Source organism: Nicotiana tomentosiformis, chromosome 1 (genome assembly GCF_000390325.3).
Source record: "Nicotiana tomentosiformis chromosome 1, ASM39032v3, whole genome shotgun sequence".
NCBI classification, from domain to species: domain Eukaryota; kingdom Viridiplantae; phylum Streptophyta; class Magnoliopsida; order Solanales; family Solanaceae; genus Nicotiana; species Nicotiana tomentosiformis.
In genome coordinates this window covers 77,863,214-77,883,261 of record NC_090812.1, presented here as the reverse complement: position 1 = coordinate 77,883,261, position 20,048 = coordinate 77,863,214, and the positions used below count along the sequence as shown (strand labels likewise).

Below are 20,048 nucleotides of genomic sequence, written 5' to 3'. Positions count from 1 at the left end.
TCATCACTTTGACAAAGCTGATTACAATTTATTAAGATCTAATGATCACTTATAAACAATGACACGTAACATAGTAAAACTCCCAAATCAAATAATGAATTAAGAATATACTTTATACAAAAAGATTTGTTTATTGGAGCTGGTGTAAATATGAAGTACTCTATCCATTTCAATTTACGTGAACATATTTGATTGGATATAAAAATTTAAAAAAAAAAAAAATTATTTAGAATTTGTGATACTAAACAAATCAAAAAGGGAGAGAATAATTGTGCTGCTATTAAAGGTAAAATTAGTTTAAAATAAATCGTTTCCAAAATGGCATGAAACGGAGTTAATAATTTTTTTCCGCAGACTACAGTACTACACAAAACAGCTACTAGTAATAAAGCGGATACCGGCGGCGATAGTGTGTTATTCTTGTGGGAGAAGAAAGCGGATAAAAATGGCGTCGAACCAAGTGAGGGCATCGCACATACTGATAAAACACGAGGGATCAAGACGCAAAGCATCATGGAAAGATCCAGAAGGCCGCGTTATATGTAACACTACCAGAGACGCCGCCGTTACCCAGCTCAAAGCCTTTCGCGATGACATCATCTCCGGCAAATCTAAGTTTGAAGATGTTGCTTCTCGCTTCTCTGATTGCAGCTCCGCCAAACGCGGTGGCGATCTCGGTAATAACTTATACTGTTAGGCCTGTGTTTGTTAGGAGGTTTTTAGTTTTGGTTCTAGATTTACATGGCTTTTCTAGGGATTAAGATCTGAGATTTAAAGAACTTTCTAGTTTTAGAAAATTGTTACTTTGCTTTAAATACATGCATGTGCCTAATTGCAATTAATTTGAGATTGAAGTGTGTAGTTAATTGATTGATATTGGAATGACTATGCCGGGGGTTTAATGGGTTATTACTAGTAATTAGCTTTGATGGTAGTCTGCTAAAATCAAAACGTATTGAAATTTAGCTTGGGCTTCACTCATTTGGGGGTGAAATTCAATTTATGTTTCTTTTTAATTGTTTATGCTATACTTTGAAAGAATAGGAAAGGAAGTGAAGAAATAATGTTTAGGGAACTGGACATTTGTTATTTAAATAAGCATAATTTGTTACTATTTTTGTGCATCTACTATTTGGTTTAAACTTTCACCTCTATATTGCAAATGTTTGGTATAGCACCCTTTCTAGAATGGACAGTTAGCAAGTATTGAAGAAGAGAACTGCTTGTTGCTATGGATGAGCTCGCCAAAGCACACCTTTTTTGTTGTTTATCTATTTGTTTGTAAGTAGAAGGGGAGCACTAGTTTTTCATTCTTCGAAATTAAACAAAGGAACTGCTTTTTAGGTGAAAATTATGATTTAAATTATCAGGACATTTCTGTCTTGAGAAAGATTTCTGTCCACATCTTCTTGCAGCTTGATGTCATTTGGTGCTAATCAGCGATGGAAGCTGAGAGATTGTTGCTTATCCTGTACATGTCTGCATAAAGTAATAAGCCTTCAGCAGCTTGAAATTTGTGCTGGCTATTTCTCTTAGATTAGGAAAACGGACAGGCGGTGCATCATATTTGATACTAATCAACTTTCTTTTCTTCTTTTTCTTTTGGGTGTTGTTGACACTAATTAACAGTGGCAATAGGTTGGCGATGCAACCCTCTCATCTGTCAAAAAACTAGTGAATCATTTTGGATAAAATGTGGTGATCTAGATCTTTCACTACAAAGGAAAAGTGTGATGCCTAAACCTGCTCAATCTTGTTCAAACCTTTTCTGCACATTCCTGTAGTTCTCCACTTGGTAATAGCAGATTGAGTTCTTAGTTATCAGATTAAAGAGGTGTAAGGACATTAAGAAAGCAATATATCCTATAAAGCTTGTTTCAGAAGTAAGAATGAAAAAGTAACGATTAGTATTGCACCAACTAACTTGAGCTATTATCAAGCTGCTCAAATTCTGACAAGATTTCTGATATTCAAATGTAAAGGTTTCAATGATTTAAAAGCCAGATCATTTCTGTAGCTTGTATGATTTTTGCTAGACACTGTCGATTGTGCCAAGTCCAATATAACTAAATTTCCTATAACTACATATAATTGCTGTTTTTGGCGCGCTTCTTATATTGGCTTCCACAGTTGTTGGTTTCATTGTAGTGGTTGGTCAATGTTCTAGAATTCTGCATTTGTATTTTACTTTGTTTGATGCCTAGCTTCACTTCTGTTCACGCTCTACTTAGTTGGCACTCGAATAGTGTTATTTGGCTACATAAGTTCACTATTCAAAGATCTTTGCTATTTGCTTTTTTGTAATTTAAATATCATAACATGTTTTGTTTTGTAAAACATTATACTCTTACAACATTATATACTTAGTTAGCTGTCACATTCATTCATCCTATGAATCATTTCAGTTTGTAATATCTGATTCTTCTAACGCTTTTGAAGGCTAAAATTGTCATTCAGTATATACTTCTGGTCAGAAACTGCTTTTTGTTATAATAATGGTCGTGTTGGGTGTTGTTGTCAATCTTCTGGCTTGCTCTCAGCTTGTCAAGGTTTATAGTCTCTTACCATAGAAATCGCTCCATTAAGTAATTGCTTGATGCCGCATAACGTTCTTGTTAACAGAGGCAGGTTAAAAAGGTTTTGTCAGGTTTCTAGGTTTTCTAAATGCATACAAATTAACAGAGGCAAGGTGGCAAATGTGCTATCACAAACCCAATATAGAGCACTGCTCCTTAACCCTTAGTTTGTCTGTGTTTTTCTTGTATGCCCCTTTCTGTAAATGTCAACTAAGTCTTTATCTCCGGCGAAAGGGCAAAAAGCCCAAATAATGAATCCAAAATACACCCCTAGCCAGCTGCTATCGAAAACAAAACATGAGGGTAGGGGTATCTCTACTGTTTTCCACTGAAGAAGGTGATTGCAACTGGAATAATATACCATTGTCACTGCAAAGGGCAAAGATAGAAATATATCTTTGTGGATATAGTAGGGTTTGTCAGCTTGCTTAATGGCCTAATGATGTCATTTCTGGCTTCCGTTAAGGTGAACTGGTGAATGCTTATGAAGCTCATTTCCTGTACAGGTCCATTTGGCCGAGGGCAGATGCAGAAACCTTTTGAAGATAATACTTTCGCACTGAAGGTTGGTGAGATCAGTGACATCATTGATACTGATAGTGGTGTTCACATTATTCTGAGAACCGGTTAGTTTACCAGAGGAAGTATCCATAGATTCAAGAGCAATTGCAAGTTGTAACGCGTCTTTTCTTTCTATTTGGTGTTTCAAAGACTACCCTTCCCACTCTTGCGTCTTATGGCAGCAACAAACTTATAAAGTTTGATTGGATTATCAGTCAAATACGACTCCAAATGCTTGACTAGTAATTTGATGTTTATAGACGTTTTTATCCATGTGGTTGAGAGTTTCTTGACTTGTGGCACGCTTAAGAAACTTTTTGATGCAGCGTGCTCTCACTTTTTGTGGTTTTTATTGGTGGCACTGAATTTACTGAAAAGTCATCCGGGGAAGTTCTTTTAGGTCATTTAATACAGCAATTTTCAGGATTAGATTCATTTATCATTTGAGTAATTGAAACTCAATCTCTATGAACTGCAAAGGTTCTGTGATAAGGTCTTCTTAACGAAGAAACTTTGATAAATCATCGAGATTAAGGTTCAAATTTCAGTAGAGATAAAAATAGCAGGTATTATTTTCCACGTTAAGCATTGGTGGGTAGTTATTGAGTGCTTGTGCTGGCGCAAATATTCTATGAAATATAAGGGTTGGAGGTAGGAGGTAGCAAATATTCTATGAAATATAAGGGTTGGAGGTAGGAGGTAGCAAATATTCTATAAAATATAAGATGAGTTAGCTCGAATATTAAATAAAGAAAACAAAAGAATCTTTGTGGACCAATTTCGGTGGGGTGTATGTGGGTAGGCTTTTTTCCTTGTCCATATGTTTGTAAGCCAGTTTCATTGGTGATAAATGGTTCTCTGCTGACTCCAATTGCGTCTTTGTAATGTCGATTGAGTACTTTGTTCTGTTCTTATCCCTGCTTGGAAGTTTTTTAACAAAGTGTGGATTGCGTACTTCCTTCTTATCCCAACTTGCGAGTTTGACCAAAATTGTCAAATTTCGAGAGAGATTTTTTCCTTTGTTATTTTCTATTGGATGCCGCCAAAAGCACTGAGAATCATTCTTCAAACGACATTTCTTTCGTGATAATAGAGAAATTTAAATGGTTTAAATAACCTTTCATAAAAACCACACGTGATATAAGATTTTGAACACCAAGCTAATGATGTATGAGATTTGTTTTTTGTATGCAAAATTAAAAAGTTTTGTTTTTTCAATTTCATAGGGGATTTAAAGGAAGGGGAAGGGAAACGGAAGTAGTGGAATCAAACCAACATCTATTGTGCAGAAAACTTTCATTGGTATTACTAGACGTTAAACCTTGGTACCCCCAATTCAATTTATGATTTAGCCATAATATATTATATTAGTATAATATAAATATAGAGTATGAGTAAGTTTTATCTCGACTCGTGCCAATCCTCTCTTTTCTTTTCATTTATCTTTTCTAGGATGGTGAAGACTTCGAATTCACCTTGTACAATGACTGTACTTTGAAAAGGATAGGTGACTAATCTCAAATCTTGTCATTTGTCATGCCTTTTTTTAAAAGAAAACAAAATAACTTTGATAAATTCAAGTCAACCAAAGTAGTATTCGGCTTCTGGAAATTCACAAGTACTGGTGCAATAAGTAATTTAGGATTCAAACAGCATGAATGGACAAGTCAATATTTATCGTTTGATTTCTTTGTAGCTTAGATAATGTGTACGAGAGAGGAAGTTGATAAAAACAAATGGAATCAAGTTTATTCTGAATAAGATTTGTGGCTATGAACATTGCTTATATCTCATTCTTTCATCCAAATGGAATCAAGGCATGTTAATCTCTTAACAAGAAGGTATAAGCTTGGTGTAACTTGCTAAGATTCCAGGTCCCCACCAAAATTCTCTCTTCCTTTTCCAAGGATTTTACCAGTACAATATAGAACAAACGAAATTTTTGAGAAGTGTTCTAAAAGATTGTGTATAATTACTACAATCATTTTGACTCCCCCTCATGGACTTTGTATACCTTGAAACTATATAGTTGAATTTGTAATGTGGTTTATAGACAAGCGAACTGATTTGATTCAAAAATGATAAATAAACAAGATTTAAAATAAGAATTAGCGATTAAAATTAAAGGAAATGACAAGCTTGGTTGCGAGAGCAAGGCCTCCAAGAACAGAAATAAGAACAATGTAAAAGAGTTGATTGAGCATAAGAATGGAATATAACATAAGTTTTGTCAAGGCTTTCGTGTCTTATAATGGCTATTGAGCCTACTATTTATAGCTATACCTAAGGAAGCAACATCTTAGGATCAAGCCTCCTCTTAAATGACAATAAAGGGACATTGATGAATATGTAACGACACGCTATAAATGCAAATATTCTCTGCAACGGTTGCTCATTTAATGCCAGGGAATATTGTTCATCGAATGTTATCCGATGACAAGCATTTTGATCTGCCCACGTTGGCCATGCTCCCTTCGGGATCTATCTGATGCCAATTGTAGTTGTTCCCGATACTGATTGTTACTTAATTTGCTCTCTACTTATCTCTGGCTTCACATGTCACGCTATCATTCGATCATTTATTATAAATCAATTTTATCCCATACATACCGACCTAGACATCTAAAGAATTAAATTGAGATACAAAGGAAAGAATATCAAATATCTAAAGTTGGAAGTAGAATATGATTTTTAACAGAAAGTTAGAGAAAAAAAATAATTCTGACCTATTTAAAAAGTCTCATAAAACATATTTTCAGGACAAAAGTTGGAAATTAATTTTGGTCCATTGACGCCCCCTCATGAGGTATTCTTAAATTATCTATCATGTTTTTTTTTTACACGTCCCTTAAAAAATATTCTTATTTATGTTTTAAAATATAATTTTTCTTTATTAAATATTTATTCTATTTATATGTTATCTCCATCTTCAAAAATAATTATTATTAAAGGTAAAATGAGAAAAATATAGTTTATTTTGTCTTGAACTTCTAAAAAAAAAATTAAAAATAAATATTTTTAGAAAGCAGATAAACAATTTGAGAGGGAGCAAGTAAATATCAACCCAATTTGCGGGACCCTTTAGCATAAGCAATAGTCACACGGCTATCTCGAGAATCTAAATTTTAATAAGTAGTATGTTATTTTGACCCAAAAAATCGCCGAAAGCTATTAACGGGTCAATTTTCTTTTTATTAATTAAAATAATAGAGTAGTATTATATACTGTACTAAAAATTTAACAACTTTATTCTGTGGTGACCCAAATCCTTCTATCACTATCACCATAAGGTAAAGAAATAACCAATTAGATTCTGCGGTGAGAGAGCCACTCTCACCACACGTCGGTTTTGCCCTACGGTATTTTCACTCCACACACAAACCCCATATAAGCACTAAAACCTAGCTCAGCCTCTTTGGCTATTCACATAGCCCCCCACTTGCTTTTCCTTCTGTCCTCCTTTTTTCCACCGCCCATGGCCGCCACCGTCTCCACCGCCTCTGCCGCCGCCACCAATAAATCTCCTCTTTCGCAGCCCCTCGACAAACCCTTTTGCTCCCCATCTCAAAAGCTCTTATCTTTATCCCCTAAAACCCTCCCAAAACCCTATAGAACTCTCGTCACCGCATCTTCCAAAAACCCCTTAAACGACGTCGTTTCGTTTAAGAAATCAGCTGACAATACATTGGACTCGTATTTTGACGATGACGACAAACCCCGTGAAGAGTGTGGCGTTGTGGGCATCTATGGCGACTCAGAGGCTTCACGCCTTTGCTATTTAGCACTTCACGCGCTTCAACACCGTGGTCAAGAAGGCGCCGGCATTGTCGCCGTTAACGACGACGTTCTTAAGTCAATTACAGGTGTTGGGTTAGTATCCGACGTGTTCAATGAGTCAAAGCTTGACCAACTCCCTGGTGACATGGCAATTGGCCACGTAAGGTACTCTACTGCTGGCTCTTCTATGTTAAAAAATGTTCAGCCTTTTGTTGCTAGTTATAAATTTGGGTCAGTTGGTGTTGCCCATAATGGTAATTTAGTGAATTATAAGTTACTGCGTGGTGAACTAGAAGAGAATGGGTCAATTTTTAATACGAGTTCTGATACTGAAGTGGTACTTCACCTTATTGCTATATCGAAAGCTAGGCCTTTTTTATTGAGGATTGTTGAGGCTTGTGAAAAAATTGAAGGTGCTTATTCTATGGTGTTTGTTACTGAGGATAAGTTGGTTGCCGTAAGGGATCCTCATGGGTTTAGGCCATTGGTTATGGGTAGGAGAAGTAATGGTGCTGTTGTTTTTGCGTCGGAGACGTGTGCTTTGGATTTGATTGAGGCTACTTATGAGAGGGAGGTGAATCCTGGTGAGGTTGTTGTTGTGGATAAAGATGGGGTTCATTCTATTTGTTTGATGCCTCATCCCGAGCGTAAATCTTGTATCTTTGAGCATATTTACTTTGCTCTGCCTAATTCGGTCGTGTTTGGGAGGTCTGTGTACGAGTCTAGGCGTGCTTTTGGAGAGATTCTTGCGACTGAAGCTCCCGTGGAATGTGATGTTGTGATAGCAGTTCCTGATTCGGGTGTCGTGGCTGCGCTCGGTTATGCTGCTAAAGCGGGGGTACCGTTTCAACAAGGTTTGATAAGGTCGCATTATGTTGGTAGGACATTTATCGAGCCGTCGCAGAAGATAAGGGATTTCGGGGTGAAGCTTAAGTTGTCACCAGTTAGGGCAGTATTGGAGGGGAAAAGGGTTGTGGTCGTGGACGATTCAATCGTTAGAGGGACGACCTCGTCCAAGATTGTGAGGTTGTTGAAGGAGGCGGGTGCGAAAGAGGTTCATATGAGGATTGCAAGCCCACCAATTATAGCTTCTTGTTATTATGGAGTGGATACTCCTAGTTCAGATGAGCTGATATCAAATAGGATGAGTGTGGAGGAGATTAAGGAGTTCATTGGATCGGATTCGCTTGCTTTTCTGCCAATGGATAGCTTGAATAAGTTGTTAGGCAATGATTCTAGAAGCTTTTGCTATGCTTGCTTTTCGGGCAATTACCCGGTCGAGCCGACGGGTAAGGTTAAAAGGATTGGGGATTTCATGGATGATGGATTAAGTGGAGATATGGATTCCATTGATGGTGGTTGGCTACCAGGAAGTAGTAGGGTTCAAAAGACTATCTTGAATGAAGTTAGAACCGGCTAAACTTTCTTTTCCATGTTTGCTTTAGTTTTTGCTTTGGATTTCTAATGCTTGACTATAGAAATTATAAGTTTCAATGAAGTCTCTTTTTCTATTTGGGATGCCATATGAGTCCACTGATTTAATTTTCGTATTATGATTCTTACATTATATATGTTCAATAGGGCTTGTCCACAAATCAAAGGACCACTAAGGGTATAATGAACTGTCATATAATTTTGGGTGTCAATCAAAATATCCTTTTGTTCTTTCAACAGTAAGGCAACAAATCTTTAAGAGGGCACTCAGAAGTCCTAGAAAATATTATTATGCATGATATGATTATGTCATATCCACTTGGTTAAAAGCATCAAATGCATACATAAGCTGCTGCTCCCTAGATAGAAAAATAAACCAGATAAAGCACTTTGTTTTGGAGTCGTCTATCCTTTAGAGATTGAAAGCGGAGTTGAGAATCATAAAACAAAGTGAAACGAATAAGAAAATCAATAAAATTATTTGACAGATACAATAACAGGATTATAGCAATAGCTGACCAATATCATTCTCCAGTCAAGTTACTGCTTCTCGCTGCTATTTGAAAGTTGTCAGTGCATCAGCAACAGCATTTTCCAACTTTATCTGCCCAAATTTTAAAGCAAAGTTACTTTTGATACTAATTTAGACAAAATTAAAAATGAACCAATCCAAGAATGCACCTTTATCTCCAGTAAGAGCTTGTGCCAACTCTGCCTTAACATATACCTTCATTTTGGCCATTGAACAAATTTATTTGCTCAATTTTCCCATCTCAATCCTTGTGACCTTCCAATTCTTTTGCTGGCTGTACGTTCTTCCACCAGAAGTCAGAAAGTGCAATCTTCAACCAGTTGCCAATATTTTTCTTCGCCATGCAACCGAAACAAACTACTTCCATTGATAGTCCAAACATAAAAATTGCATAGTCTCAATCCAATATTTTCAAGAAGATGACAAAACGAGGAGGAAAAATTAGATACAACCATCTTAGATAAACTAATTGAGAAAGAAAAAACTAGCAGATGCAAAGAATGAGTTCAAAATATCGAAGCAAGCTTCATTCATCGAGGAGAAGCCATAATCCATAATTCGAGGAACATCGAACGCAATCCTGTACAATACGTCAACTTGAAATATTCCATATAGAACATATGCTATCATTGATATTTGTAGAATAATTCTTCAATGAGAATTAACTTAAATAGTCACACGCTAAAGAAAAATTAACCGACAGATGTGTATATTATAAATAATTAGTGTATAATATATGTATATATGCTAGTACCTGTGAATATTTTTGGTTGAGCTAAAAACTGTGATTCATTTGCACTTGTTACAATAATACTGTATTCGAAAATTGCAGAACTGATTCAATATAGGTCTTGCGTTCTGTGCTTACTCTATAATAACTTCCTAATATATCATGGTTGTAAGTACTGCTAAATGAAAATATAAAAAAAAATACTTCTACTTAAAGCAATATAAAGCAAGTACCTTAAGTCTTACACAAATAACCAAAAAGATAGTTTAATACCACATTCATCTATAATTATCTCAACTAAAATACTGAAAATGGTATAAAGTAAGAATTATGTGATTAATTATTGGTAACCAGCGGACAACAAATGGTTAAAGAAATTTACTTATCATGAATAAAAACTGTAATAATTATTTGAATTACATATTGTATACTATCCAATAAAAATAATTTTAGGGGCCTTGAAATTTTGGCTAGGGGTGGAGCCGTCCTTGCTAAGATGCAGCAAAAATTAGTATCAGACCAACAGCAACAGCGACAAAATGATATTAGCCGTTCTCTGCTCTGTCATAAGCATTGGACTTGTGCTTTGGTGAAAACGAAAAGCCAACAGGAACCTTGCCTAGTAACATTTCGGATATCCTTATCTGCAGAGGGAATATATATATAGCATGTTAAATTGAAAGAATAATGTGTTTTACACACCTAACAATTTGCTATCTACGAACAGTAAATTACGTACCCAGTCTGCAGCAGAATCAGAGGCCATTAGTGTCTCGAGGTCATCCCTACCGTAGTATGAGGGTGGTCGCCAATTTATTCTTTGTGGGATAATGTCTAACAGGCCAACTGGAACATACCGACATGTGTAACTAAGCCACTCCAACAAAAAGTGTCTGGTCGTCTCCACTCCTGTGCTCATTTAGGGCAAACATCAGGTATGTCCAATCATAACATTAATTTTCTTCAAGATCTTTCCAATAGAAGAATATCGCAAAGAAAGCAAATTGCCAGCAAATGAGAATAAAATAGAGAGAGAAACCCCATTTTTTCAAGACAAATATGGAAAGCTTCTACTAACATACTCGTAGATCCTACCAATTACGCCTTTACAGAGATTCAAGAAAACCTCGGTGACTGAACCACCATAGAATGTACAGGATACATAAGTCATTGCTAGTGTAAAATGGATAATGAAGAAAATAAGAAGACATCATTGTTCACATATACAATGGTCTAATCTAATGAGGAACTTTCCTAATATATTGAAAAGTCCACCTGACAGAAGCATACTATATTCTTAAGGATATAGACAGTGAACAGTATCCATTGCATTTATTCTGCTATGAAAGGCCAGTTATAGAGCACAGTTTAGAAGCCTGCACATGCGTGCAACTCTTTGCATGGACATAGTTATTCCCAAGCTATCTCAATTTCTTATATATCTGATGAAAGAACCAAACATGATCATGAGATGAAGATTTGGAGATGTAAAGGTTAAGGCACTCAGTTTAGAGTAAACATGGATGCAAATATAAGTATATAACATGATAGCTCATCTTTAAGGCATGCTTCCAATTGGTTGCAGCAATTAATATCTTGGTAGATTTACCAGACAAACTTCTTACTGATCCATAACATTTACGAACATAACTATATACCTTTTGAATCAGAACCCCAGTGTTCAAGGCCAAATCGTGCATAATCCTTCAAGATATCTAGCCGCTCCCCAGATGTAATGTCCCAGTGCCTCTGTTCCTTGATTTCAGTAAATATCCACGGCTGCAAAAATAGGAAGTGCTGCTTAGTGCAGATAGACCCTCAGAGGCACAAAATAGAATGAACATGCAACCGTAACAAGTTTACACAACGGAAATAGAAGATCTTACTACAAACCTTTATCAATGCACCTCGGGCGATCATACATGTGGAAAGCTCAGGGGAGTCAGTTTTGTGCTTGTTCCAGTCTAAATAAGAAAATACATCACCGTTTCCAAGGACTTGTAAAGACTTGGGGGCCCTTTGTACACATTGGTAGATGTAATCCCAGTCAGCAAGTTTACTATAGCGCTGTTGACGTGATCTACCATGTATGGTAACTGCAGTTGCACCCCAATTACCAATATCTGCTATGAGAGAATCAATGCGATTCTTCCCCTCAAAATAAGCAGTTCTTACCTAAAGCAGGAAAAAGTTGCATTGTCAAGCATCTCTGCACATCTCTTTAAGAACCACGGGCACGTGGGAACCAGATCTTTGAACAAGACAAACACAGAAAAGCAATAATCTACTCTAGGGTGGGAACTGGGAATTGTATCATAATGTCAAATACCTACGCCGCAAAAGGTTGGTCTCCAATAGTACAAAGCAAAAGGCAAAGCAGATCATCCTACCTTGATAGTTACTGGTATACCAACTGTTGCCGAAGCAGCTTCTACTACACTCTTCATCCGCATTGGTTTTGTAAGAAGAGCTGATCCAGCACCCTTGTTAACTACAATATCAATCGGGCATCCCATGTTAATATCAATGAAATCCACAGTGCATTCTTGTTCAATAAGCTCAACTGTCTTTGTAACAGTGTCTGGATAAGCTCCACAAATCTGAACACCAAACAAATTCTCGGACGAATGCCGTCTCAGCAGTGCCCACTCAGATGCTTGGCCCTACATTAACCATAAGGCGCAAATAATTGATACTTAAGTTCAAGAATGTTACCCAAGCAAATGAAAAGTCTTTTTAGATGGAAAATGGTAAGACAGGGATGAGAGACAAAGATCATTAATTCTCAAAGAAGCCAAAAGTTACATGTCCGTAAACTGAACAAGTTATGTACCCCTGGTACAAAATCATTCCAGGTGGTTCTCTTAACTTGAGGATTAGGCAGGGAAGATGTTGTTATTTATTTCTTATAGAAGGCCAAGTATGACACACCCACATCCAAACCAGTTGCATTTCCACGATATTTTTTTTATAAGGTAAAATTTTATTAAATAAAAAAGGTACCAAGCTGGTACAAATACAATAGGCCAGCAACTAACACAAAACTGATCTCCTAGATATCACGGATCTCCACGAATTTATGTGTCGAAAGTTAACAAAGAAATATATGCAAATTTTACCTTCTCAACAAAATATATGCAAATTTTACAATAGCATTTCTAAGCTAGTACTTACAAGTTATGGCATTTCCTCCCCCTAACCATTAAACTATCACCACCACAAAAGCTTTTCACCAGTCTCAATCTCATTCTGATTCTATTTTGAGGCATTCATGAATAAATTTAATGATAACTTATGTTTATCCCATCAACAATTAGCAGTGACTGACCTGCAAAAGATTTGTGCACATTGCCATCTCACCAGATGTTACATCAGCTCCTAGCACCTTGCAAACTCTCCGAAAAGGCAGATTACCAACAGTGGTCAAAGGCGCAAGATAGAGCTTATCTCGAAAATCAATAAGCTTTTTTTCACGGGGGTGCAATTTTAGGCTTTTATCAGAATCTGTAACCGTGTCAGCAGTTGGCTCTGATTTATTCACATCACAATTGCTGTCAAGAACTTCCCCCTGGACACTTGAACCTGTCAAAGTACACAAGATCAGCTACACGAGGTTTCACCTCTCCATAAAACAACCTGAATGCTCGTAAAGGAATAAAGCATCTATTAACCATTGCTAACTTGGGAGGAACAAATTTCATCGATTGATGATTTTGCCTTCTTTAAAGGTCTAATATCATCAGCCAAATTATTTTCATCTGCATCATCTTCTGGTGAAATGGAAGGAGTGATCTCCACTTTATTAGAGCAGTCACTAGCAGCTTCATTGCTGTCTGTTTTGGTATCAGTGGCTGGTTCTTTTGGCACAACTTCGTCATTTTCCTCTTTATCAACCAATATTTTATTTTTTGGATGGCCCTGCGGTAAGAAATTCAAATGAACATGAGAAAAAATCCAGAGACAGAAAAACATACAGGTTTGATACTGCTTCCTAATGGTCAAACATCTTGTTCATTAGGCTAAAATTTGAAGCTTGTCTAATAAAGAATCACCTTTTTCCCCTAAAACTGGTACTGACGAATGGAAGAAAAACTGGTGGGAGGCACAAACCTTAAGTCCAAGAAGTTTGAGAGTGGCTTCAGCCTTCGGAAACTTCATTTTGTTTTTCCACAGAAGTTTCTGAGTGTCCTTATTAAAAAAATTTAGTTCAAAACTCTTCCTAGATATCTTCTCAGTTTGAGCTGAAACATCATCTTCGTGGGTCCCTGCAAACCTACAAGCCAATCCATAAGGGCATGGCCCTTCATAAACCAGAAAAGGGCAACTACCCTCTATATCGGCTGGTTTCTGCATTCAAAACAACAGCAAAGATTGTAATTTTACGGAATCACATAACAGCATCATAACGATAACTATGATATTATTTCTTAATTTACCTCAGCTTTAAAAGCTTCCAAGTCATGACTAAATCGACATTTGTCACTATAAGGGCACGCACTAACTTTTCCAGTTTTGGCAACCTCGGGACAGATATGCAATGGTGATTTTTGTTCCTGCAATCATTTCAAGCATTTCATTTACTATAAAATAACCACACCAACCACAATCTCTTTTTTCTATTTCTTATGAGTGATTATACCAACCAGAATCTTAAAATGCACAATCACAACAGTAAATATTTACTCGAGCAGTGTTTACAGCAAGCCAAACAACTTAACCTAGCAGTTAAAAATTAAAGTAAAGATATATATCATTTAATCATGGTTAAGTGATAACTGTCGGTATGAAAGAATACTTACCGCACCCAGTGTTTCACCAAACCAAGCAATTAATCCTTAGCTGTTAAAATTGAAGTAAAAATACATCTCATTGAACCATGGTTTGATAAATGTGTGTATGAAGGGTACATGTCCTATTCACCAGATGCCAGTGCGGGTAATATTTTGACCATCACACAAATATCAGTTATAAAATTATGTTCAGCTAAAATGGAACTTTTTGAAGAGAAAATTTCAACTCAACACTCTATACTTATCCTCTATATGCATTCCATTCTATTTAGGATACTTCATTCCAATAAAGACAAATAGTTTGTCTTTTAAATTCGCCAAAAATAAGCTTTTTCAAAATAATGAGAATCACCTGACGGCGTTCACGTTTAATTTGGCGTTTGGATTTCTTCTCCTTAAGAATAGGAGCGCTTTTGGCCTCAGCTGCATCGTCGTTTTCGACTCCAACGGTGCCATTGTTGTTGTTGTTGTTTGAAGGTCTAGAAGGTGGAGGGCGAAGATACTCTCTCTTCACAGGAGCTATGGCTTTAGAAACTAACTCCTCTGGAGTTCGAAATGGTTGATTTACTCCACCGTCATCGGTATTCGACGAAGGTTGCTGTACTGGAGCTTCCGGCTGTTCCGTCGCAGTCGCCGCCGGCGACGAGTCCGTTAGGGCTTGGTTCTCCATGGAGTCTGGAGGTTGTGGTTAGGGTTTAGGTGAACAAGTGGAGATTATAGACGAGGGGTTTAGCTGCAGAACAACGACGTCGTATGGAACATTAGAATAGACGGAAAACCATTGTTTGTGTTATGAAAATAATCATTAATAATGGGGATGTCCATTTATTACTCCGCTATAGATAATTTTTCTAAAGATTATTATCCGTTTGGTACTCTATTGAAGTTTATCAACACCCAGCTGCTGATGCAGACAGATTGCAAGTAACTCAATGAAATGATTTGCAACAGTTCTTTTTAAACAGGTATGTTGCAAATAGCTTATGCAGACAACTTACAAATAGCTCAAGAAAAGCCCCGCAGCTATTTCCTGAAAAGTCTCGCAGCTGCCTCATTTCTTCTATAAATAGAGGAGTTTTCAGTTTATTATGTACATCGGTTTGAAGTTGAATAAAAATATCAATCTCCCACTATACTTGTCTTCGATTTATTTACTTTACAGTCTTTATTTTATAACACGTTAACAGCACGAGACTCTGCCATTAATATTTACTTTCAAAAAAAAAAAGAGAGAGAGAGAGAAGGATCTAAAGATATGGGGAAAGAAGAAAAAATCCTACTTATCCTCCTTACAAGACATCGGTTCCCACGGTAAGTAGTACTAAGTTATTGCATATATGAAATTTCCACCATTTTTACGGTGGCTAGAAGGAGTGGTATTCCTTTGGTATCAATGTTTCCTTTTCACATTAGCAAAGTAAGATGATTTCATGATTGGCTGAAACTAAGCAAAGGAATCGTGAATTCTCAATTTTCTTTTGCACTTTCATCTCTTTGCTAACACTAATTATTTGTTTATTTTGAGTAAACAAAAAGTTATAACTACTAATCAGATTATATTGCATCATTAAGAGTCTACACTAAAGGTTAGTATTTTCTTTCTTCATTTTGTCATTTGCTACTAGCTTGATTGATTTCGTTCGGTTTATTTGATCTGAGGAATCTAATTTGTTCATTTGACAATTCATGCCTCAAATTTGTTCCTGAAGAACAAAATTGTGAAGAGGCATCAAATTTACTCCTGCAGAGCATCGCTTGAACTCGAGCAGAATTCATAAGAAACGTACAACCACTAGAAGTGGTTGAATATTTCATATCTCGTTATAACTAAATTTTATTAACCATTAAAAGTGGTATATACCTATGACCATCAGAAGTGACTATTTAGACTTTCGAAGGTTACAATTAAAGATAAGCTAGAGAAAAATTCTCTATATTACATGCACGCCTCGATTTGCTCTTGAAGTAGTAAATATTTTAAAAGAGGTTGAAGCATCATAATTTGATGTGATTAATGCGCGTTCAGATAATTATGTTCGATTTCCTGAAGGATGAGAATTTTTGATAAATATTAATCCATTTCCTGAAGTGAATGTAACAATATTAATAAAGCTCGTAAATATGAACGCGCTCTTAATGTAAATATATTACAATTGACCTCCAGAAGAGGTAATATGATTGAGAGAATATATACTCAATATTTCGTATTTTAAATTTGCTCCTGAGTAGTAAAACAATTGAATTTTTCTCCTAAAGTAGGAAAATATTATGAAACTATGTCTTTCTGTGCTTAACAAAATAATGAGCTATTCAAAGTTATTTTTGAAGTACATTTTCATTCCCTGGAGTGAATGAAGAAATACCACAACTCACCTCCTGAAGAGCTAGAATAACACAGGATATAAATATTATTTTTGTGGCATAAAGATCATTGCCGCACGTACCTGTTGTACGTAAAACATCTTGGATAATTTTATTAAGTATCATTCTAAGGCAAAAACATCCTTGTAGAATACATTTTGCTATAACCACATTAATATATTATGGTTAGTTATTGAGTTCCCTGGAGGAAATAACAAATCGTATATCTTTCCTTAAAAGGATGCAATGACTATGTGGTTGCCGCATTGATACAAAATATTCAGATTTTAATAGTATTTCTCCTTGAAGGAGACATTTGTCACAAAATTAGTGGTAAAAATATTAAAATTCTTAATTTTCGTCATTTATAAATTTAGAATTGACATTATATTGTTCATTTGATTATGATTTTCTCCCATGACACCAGAAGTGTTTGAGCAATATTTGGTAGTACAAAATTTATCAAAAGCTCCCGAAGAGCTAACTGTTTGTCTAGAAGACACATGACACAAGTAGTTTCTGAATAATATTTGATTGTGGACAATAAAAGAAGGCTCCCGAAGAGCTTATTTATCATTATTGTGGTCAAAATATATGTTATGATAAACCCGAAGTTCACAAATACAAATGACAATCATACTAAGACTACAAATTATTGAAAGATTGAAAATCTTCATGTTTCCACAATCATATGGGGTAAATATGTATGTGAGAAATTACCCGCCTTATTCTTTAATTTGTACTACATCACGTAGCAGTCACAGTAAACTAGAAATTTATGTGAGAAGTTACCCGCCTTATTCTTCAATTTGTACTACATCATGTAGCGGTCACAGTAAACCAGAATTTTTTACTGAGGCAAAAGTAGCTATAGTAAATCAGAAATTTACTGATACAAAAGTAGCCGCAGTAAATCAAAAGTTTACTGATATAAAAGTTTATGCCATAGTAAACTAGAAGTTTACTAAAAGATAGCACATGCCATAATAAACTGAAAGTTTTTATTTGCGATCTAGTTTAAATATGATGAGCTAATTTAGAATTCTGATAAGCATATATTGAAGAAGTAGAAGATTCTTCAAGAATTTTCTTGTGTTGCTTGTTCTCATAATAATATGATTATACTAGCTAAAATTGGGACTAAGACCCCTAATTCTGAAACATATAAAAGGTGAATATGGGCCAATTCACCTATCATGTGAACCACTTATAGTTGCATATATGAGATGGTTACATGTGCGATTATTGTCAACCTGCATTTTGGTATTTGAAATTGCTTTTCTCAATTAAGAGCATAATTTTTAGATTATGAAATCAAGACAGTTCATCTTGATAACGCTGGTTTATATCCAAGCTGGTTTAGCATTGAATACCTCCTATTAATGACTAAACTATTGCTTATGAGAACAAAGCTTCATGTGCTGGTCTAAGATTTTCTAAAATGCATACAACAGCACTTGTATGTATCAGACCAACAATATATGATAAGTCTTAGTTTAGGATCAGAAACCAAATATTTTTACTATCTAATAACTTTTGATGTATGGTATATGATTAATTTATCTACCACAATGCACAAAGATAGGTTTCCCAAAGAAGATTGGGGATATAAGTTAGTTTTTCTAACATTTGGGGGATGGAATAAACAGCTAAAAATATGCTATATGAATCGAATTATCATTAATATGATCCTCACTTAGAACATAATTCAAGTCAAATGCCAGAAGCATTTGCTAATCCAAAATTAAATATCATATTTCAACTGCAAATGCTCCTATTAAAATTAAAGTCCCTGAAGGATAAAGTTTACTGCACGCATGAAGCATAGTAAACCGATCGGTTCCAAAGGTAACAACCCTTGAAAAGAATAGGATAAAATGATCAAAATGATCATAATGAGGAGGAAATAAGCTCTACAAGAGCCCACAACATAACATTTTATGAAACTCCAGAAGAAGTTCAGGTACATGAAAATAAAGAAAGTGATGAGATCTTAACAAGTTATGTCACTTGCGAACCGATACAAAATGATCGTCGACGATATATTTGATACAATATAGTGCACAATATTCTAAAAGATTGTGAGGATCAGACCTGTAGTCCAGACACCTAAAGATGTCATGCCATTTAGATGCAAGTCATAACCTATATGACTCATTTGATCAAATTTATATAAAGATCCCTGAAGGATTTAAAATGCTTGAAGCATATAATTCAAAGTCTCGAGAAATGTACTCAATCAGATTACAAAAATCTTTGTATGATTTAAACAATCAGGGCGCATGTAGTATAATCACCTTACTGAATTGATGAATGAAGGTTATATAAATGATGGCATTTGTCCATGTATTTTTACAAAGAAAATAGCATTAGAGTTTGTTATACTTGTTGTTTATGTTAATGATATAAATCTCATAGGAACTTCAGAAGAGCTCCAAAGGAAAAAATATTGTCTTAGTCTGCTAATTGAATATTTAGCAGACGAGATCTTTATCCATCAATGACTCCGAAGAGCCACGTTCCAGTTGCTAGGCAGCTTGTCTCCATTCTGGTTTTCCAGCTCGTATGAACCTTTCCCAGTGAAAGCTGAAATTCGGTAGGGACCTTCCCACGTTAGACCTAGCTTTCCCGCGTTGAGCTCCCGGGTATTTTGGGTTACTTTCCTCAGAACCAAGTCTTCTACTTTGAAATAACGAAAGTTGGCTCTTCGATTATAATATCGCTCCATTCTCTGCTTTTTGAGCTACCATTCTTAGATGCGCCAAGTCTCTGCATTCTTCGAGCAGTTCTAAGTTTATTAACATCGCTTCATTATTCGATTCTTCATCTGCACGAAAATATCTCAAAGTGGGCTCACCTACTTCCATCGGTATTAGGGCTTCAGCACCGTACACAAGGGAAAAAGGAGTTTCTCTTATACTCGATTTGGTCGTTGTTCAGTAGGCCCATAGAACTCCAGGCAATTCTTCGGGCCAATTGCCTTTTGTTGCTTCCAACCTTTTCTTGAGGTTTTGAATAATCATTTTGTTTGTTGACTCTGCTTGACCGTTTGCACTTGGATGATAAGGAGAAGATGTGATCCTCTTTATCCTCAAATTTTCGAGGAATATTGTAACTTTTGCACCGATAAATTGCGGCCCATTGTCGCATGCTATCTCTTTTGGTATTCCGAACCTTCAAATTATATTTTCCCACAGGAAATCGACCACTTCGCGTTCTCCAATCTTCTGATAAGGACCTGCCTCCATCCATTTAGAAAAATAGTCAGTCAAAATTAAAAGAAACCT

At 35.9% G+C, this 20,048-nt stretch overlaps 3 protein-coding genes across 3 annotated transcripts; 2 read left to right on the top strand and 1 right to left on the bottom strand.

The window, feature by feature from the left end:
* The first annotated feature begins 294 nt into the window (after positions 1-294).
* LOC104104652 (peptidyl-prolyl cis-trans isomerase Pin1) lies at positions 295-3,410 on the top strand. Its single transcript, XM_009612792.4, has 2 exons — positions 295-677; positions 3,083-3,410. Exons 1-2 carry the CDS (start codon positions 446-448, stop codon positions 3,205-3,207), a joined length of 357 nt encoding a protein of 118 aa, XP_009611087.1. The 5' UTR covers positions 295-445; the 3' UTR covers positions 3,208-3,410.
* A 3,131-nt stretch (positions 3,411-6,541) lies between these two features.
* On the top strand, positions 6,542-8,437 carry LOC104104651 (amidophosphoribosyltransferase, chloroplastic-like). Its single transcript, XM_009612791.4, has one exon. It carries the CDS (start codon positions 6,613-6,615, stop codon positions 8,332-8,334), a length of 1,722 nt encoding a protein of 573 aa, XP_009611086.1. The 5' UTR covers positions 6,542-6,612; the 3' UTR covers positions 8,335-8,437.
* Positions 8,438-9,922: 1,485 nt separating this feature from the next.
* Positions 9,923-15,146, bottom strand: LOC104104650 (tRNA-dihydrouridine(47) synthase [NAD(P)(+)]-like). The gene is made up of 10 exons (XM_009612790.4): positions 14,753-15,146; positions 14,047-14,163; positions 13,721-13,957; positions 13,282-13,528; positions 12,939-13,192; positions 12,001-12,273; positions 11,504-11,785; positions 11,269-11,389; positions 10,350-10,519; positions 9,923-10,254 (listed from the first exon to the last, which is right to left on the bottom strand). Exons 1-10 carry the CDS (start codon positions 15,068-15,070, stop codon positions 10,156-10,158), a joined length of 2,118 nt encoding a protein of 705 aa, XP_009611085.1. The 5' UTR covers positions 15,071-15,146; the 3' UTR covers positions 9,923-10,155.
* Between the last annotated feature and the right edge of the window lie 4,902 nt (positions 15,147-20,048).

Bases quoted from the DNA above. Each gene is read 5' to 3' on its own strand.
- LOC104104652 (XM_009612792.4), top strand. From the start codon at position 446: ATGGCGTCGAACCAAGTGAGGGCATCGCACATACTGATAAAACACGAG. The intron at 678-3,082 runs GTAATAACTTAT...TTTCCTGTACAG, and splicing joins CAAACGCGGTGGCGATCTCG to GTCCATTTGGCCGAGGGCAG.
- LOC104104651 (XM_009612791.4), top strand. From the start codon at position 6,613: ATGGCCGCCACCGTCTCCACCGCCTCTGCCGCCGCCACCAATAAATCT.
- LOC104104650 (XM_009612790.4), bottom strand. From the start codon at position 15,070: ATGGAGAACCAAGCCCTAACGGACTCGTCGCCGGCGGCGACTGCGACG. The intron at 11,786-12,000 runs GTAGGATGATCT...TTCCTGCTTTAG, and splicing joins GTATACCAGTAACTATCAAG to GTAAGAACTGCTTATTTTGA. The intron at 10,520-11,268 runs GTATATAGTTAT...AAATGAGCACAG, and splicing joins CTGGGGTTCTGATTCAAAAG to GAGTGGAGACGACCAGACAC.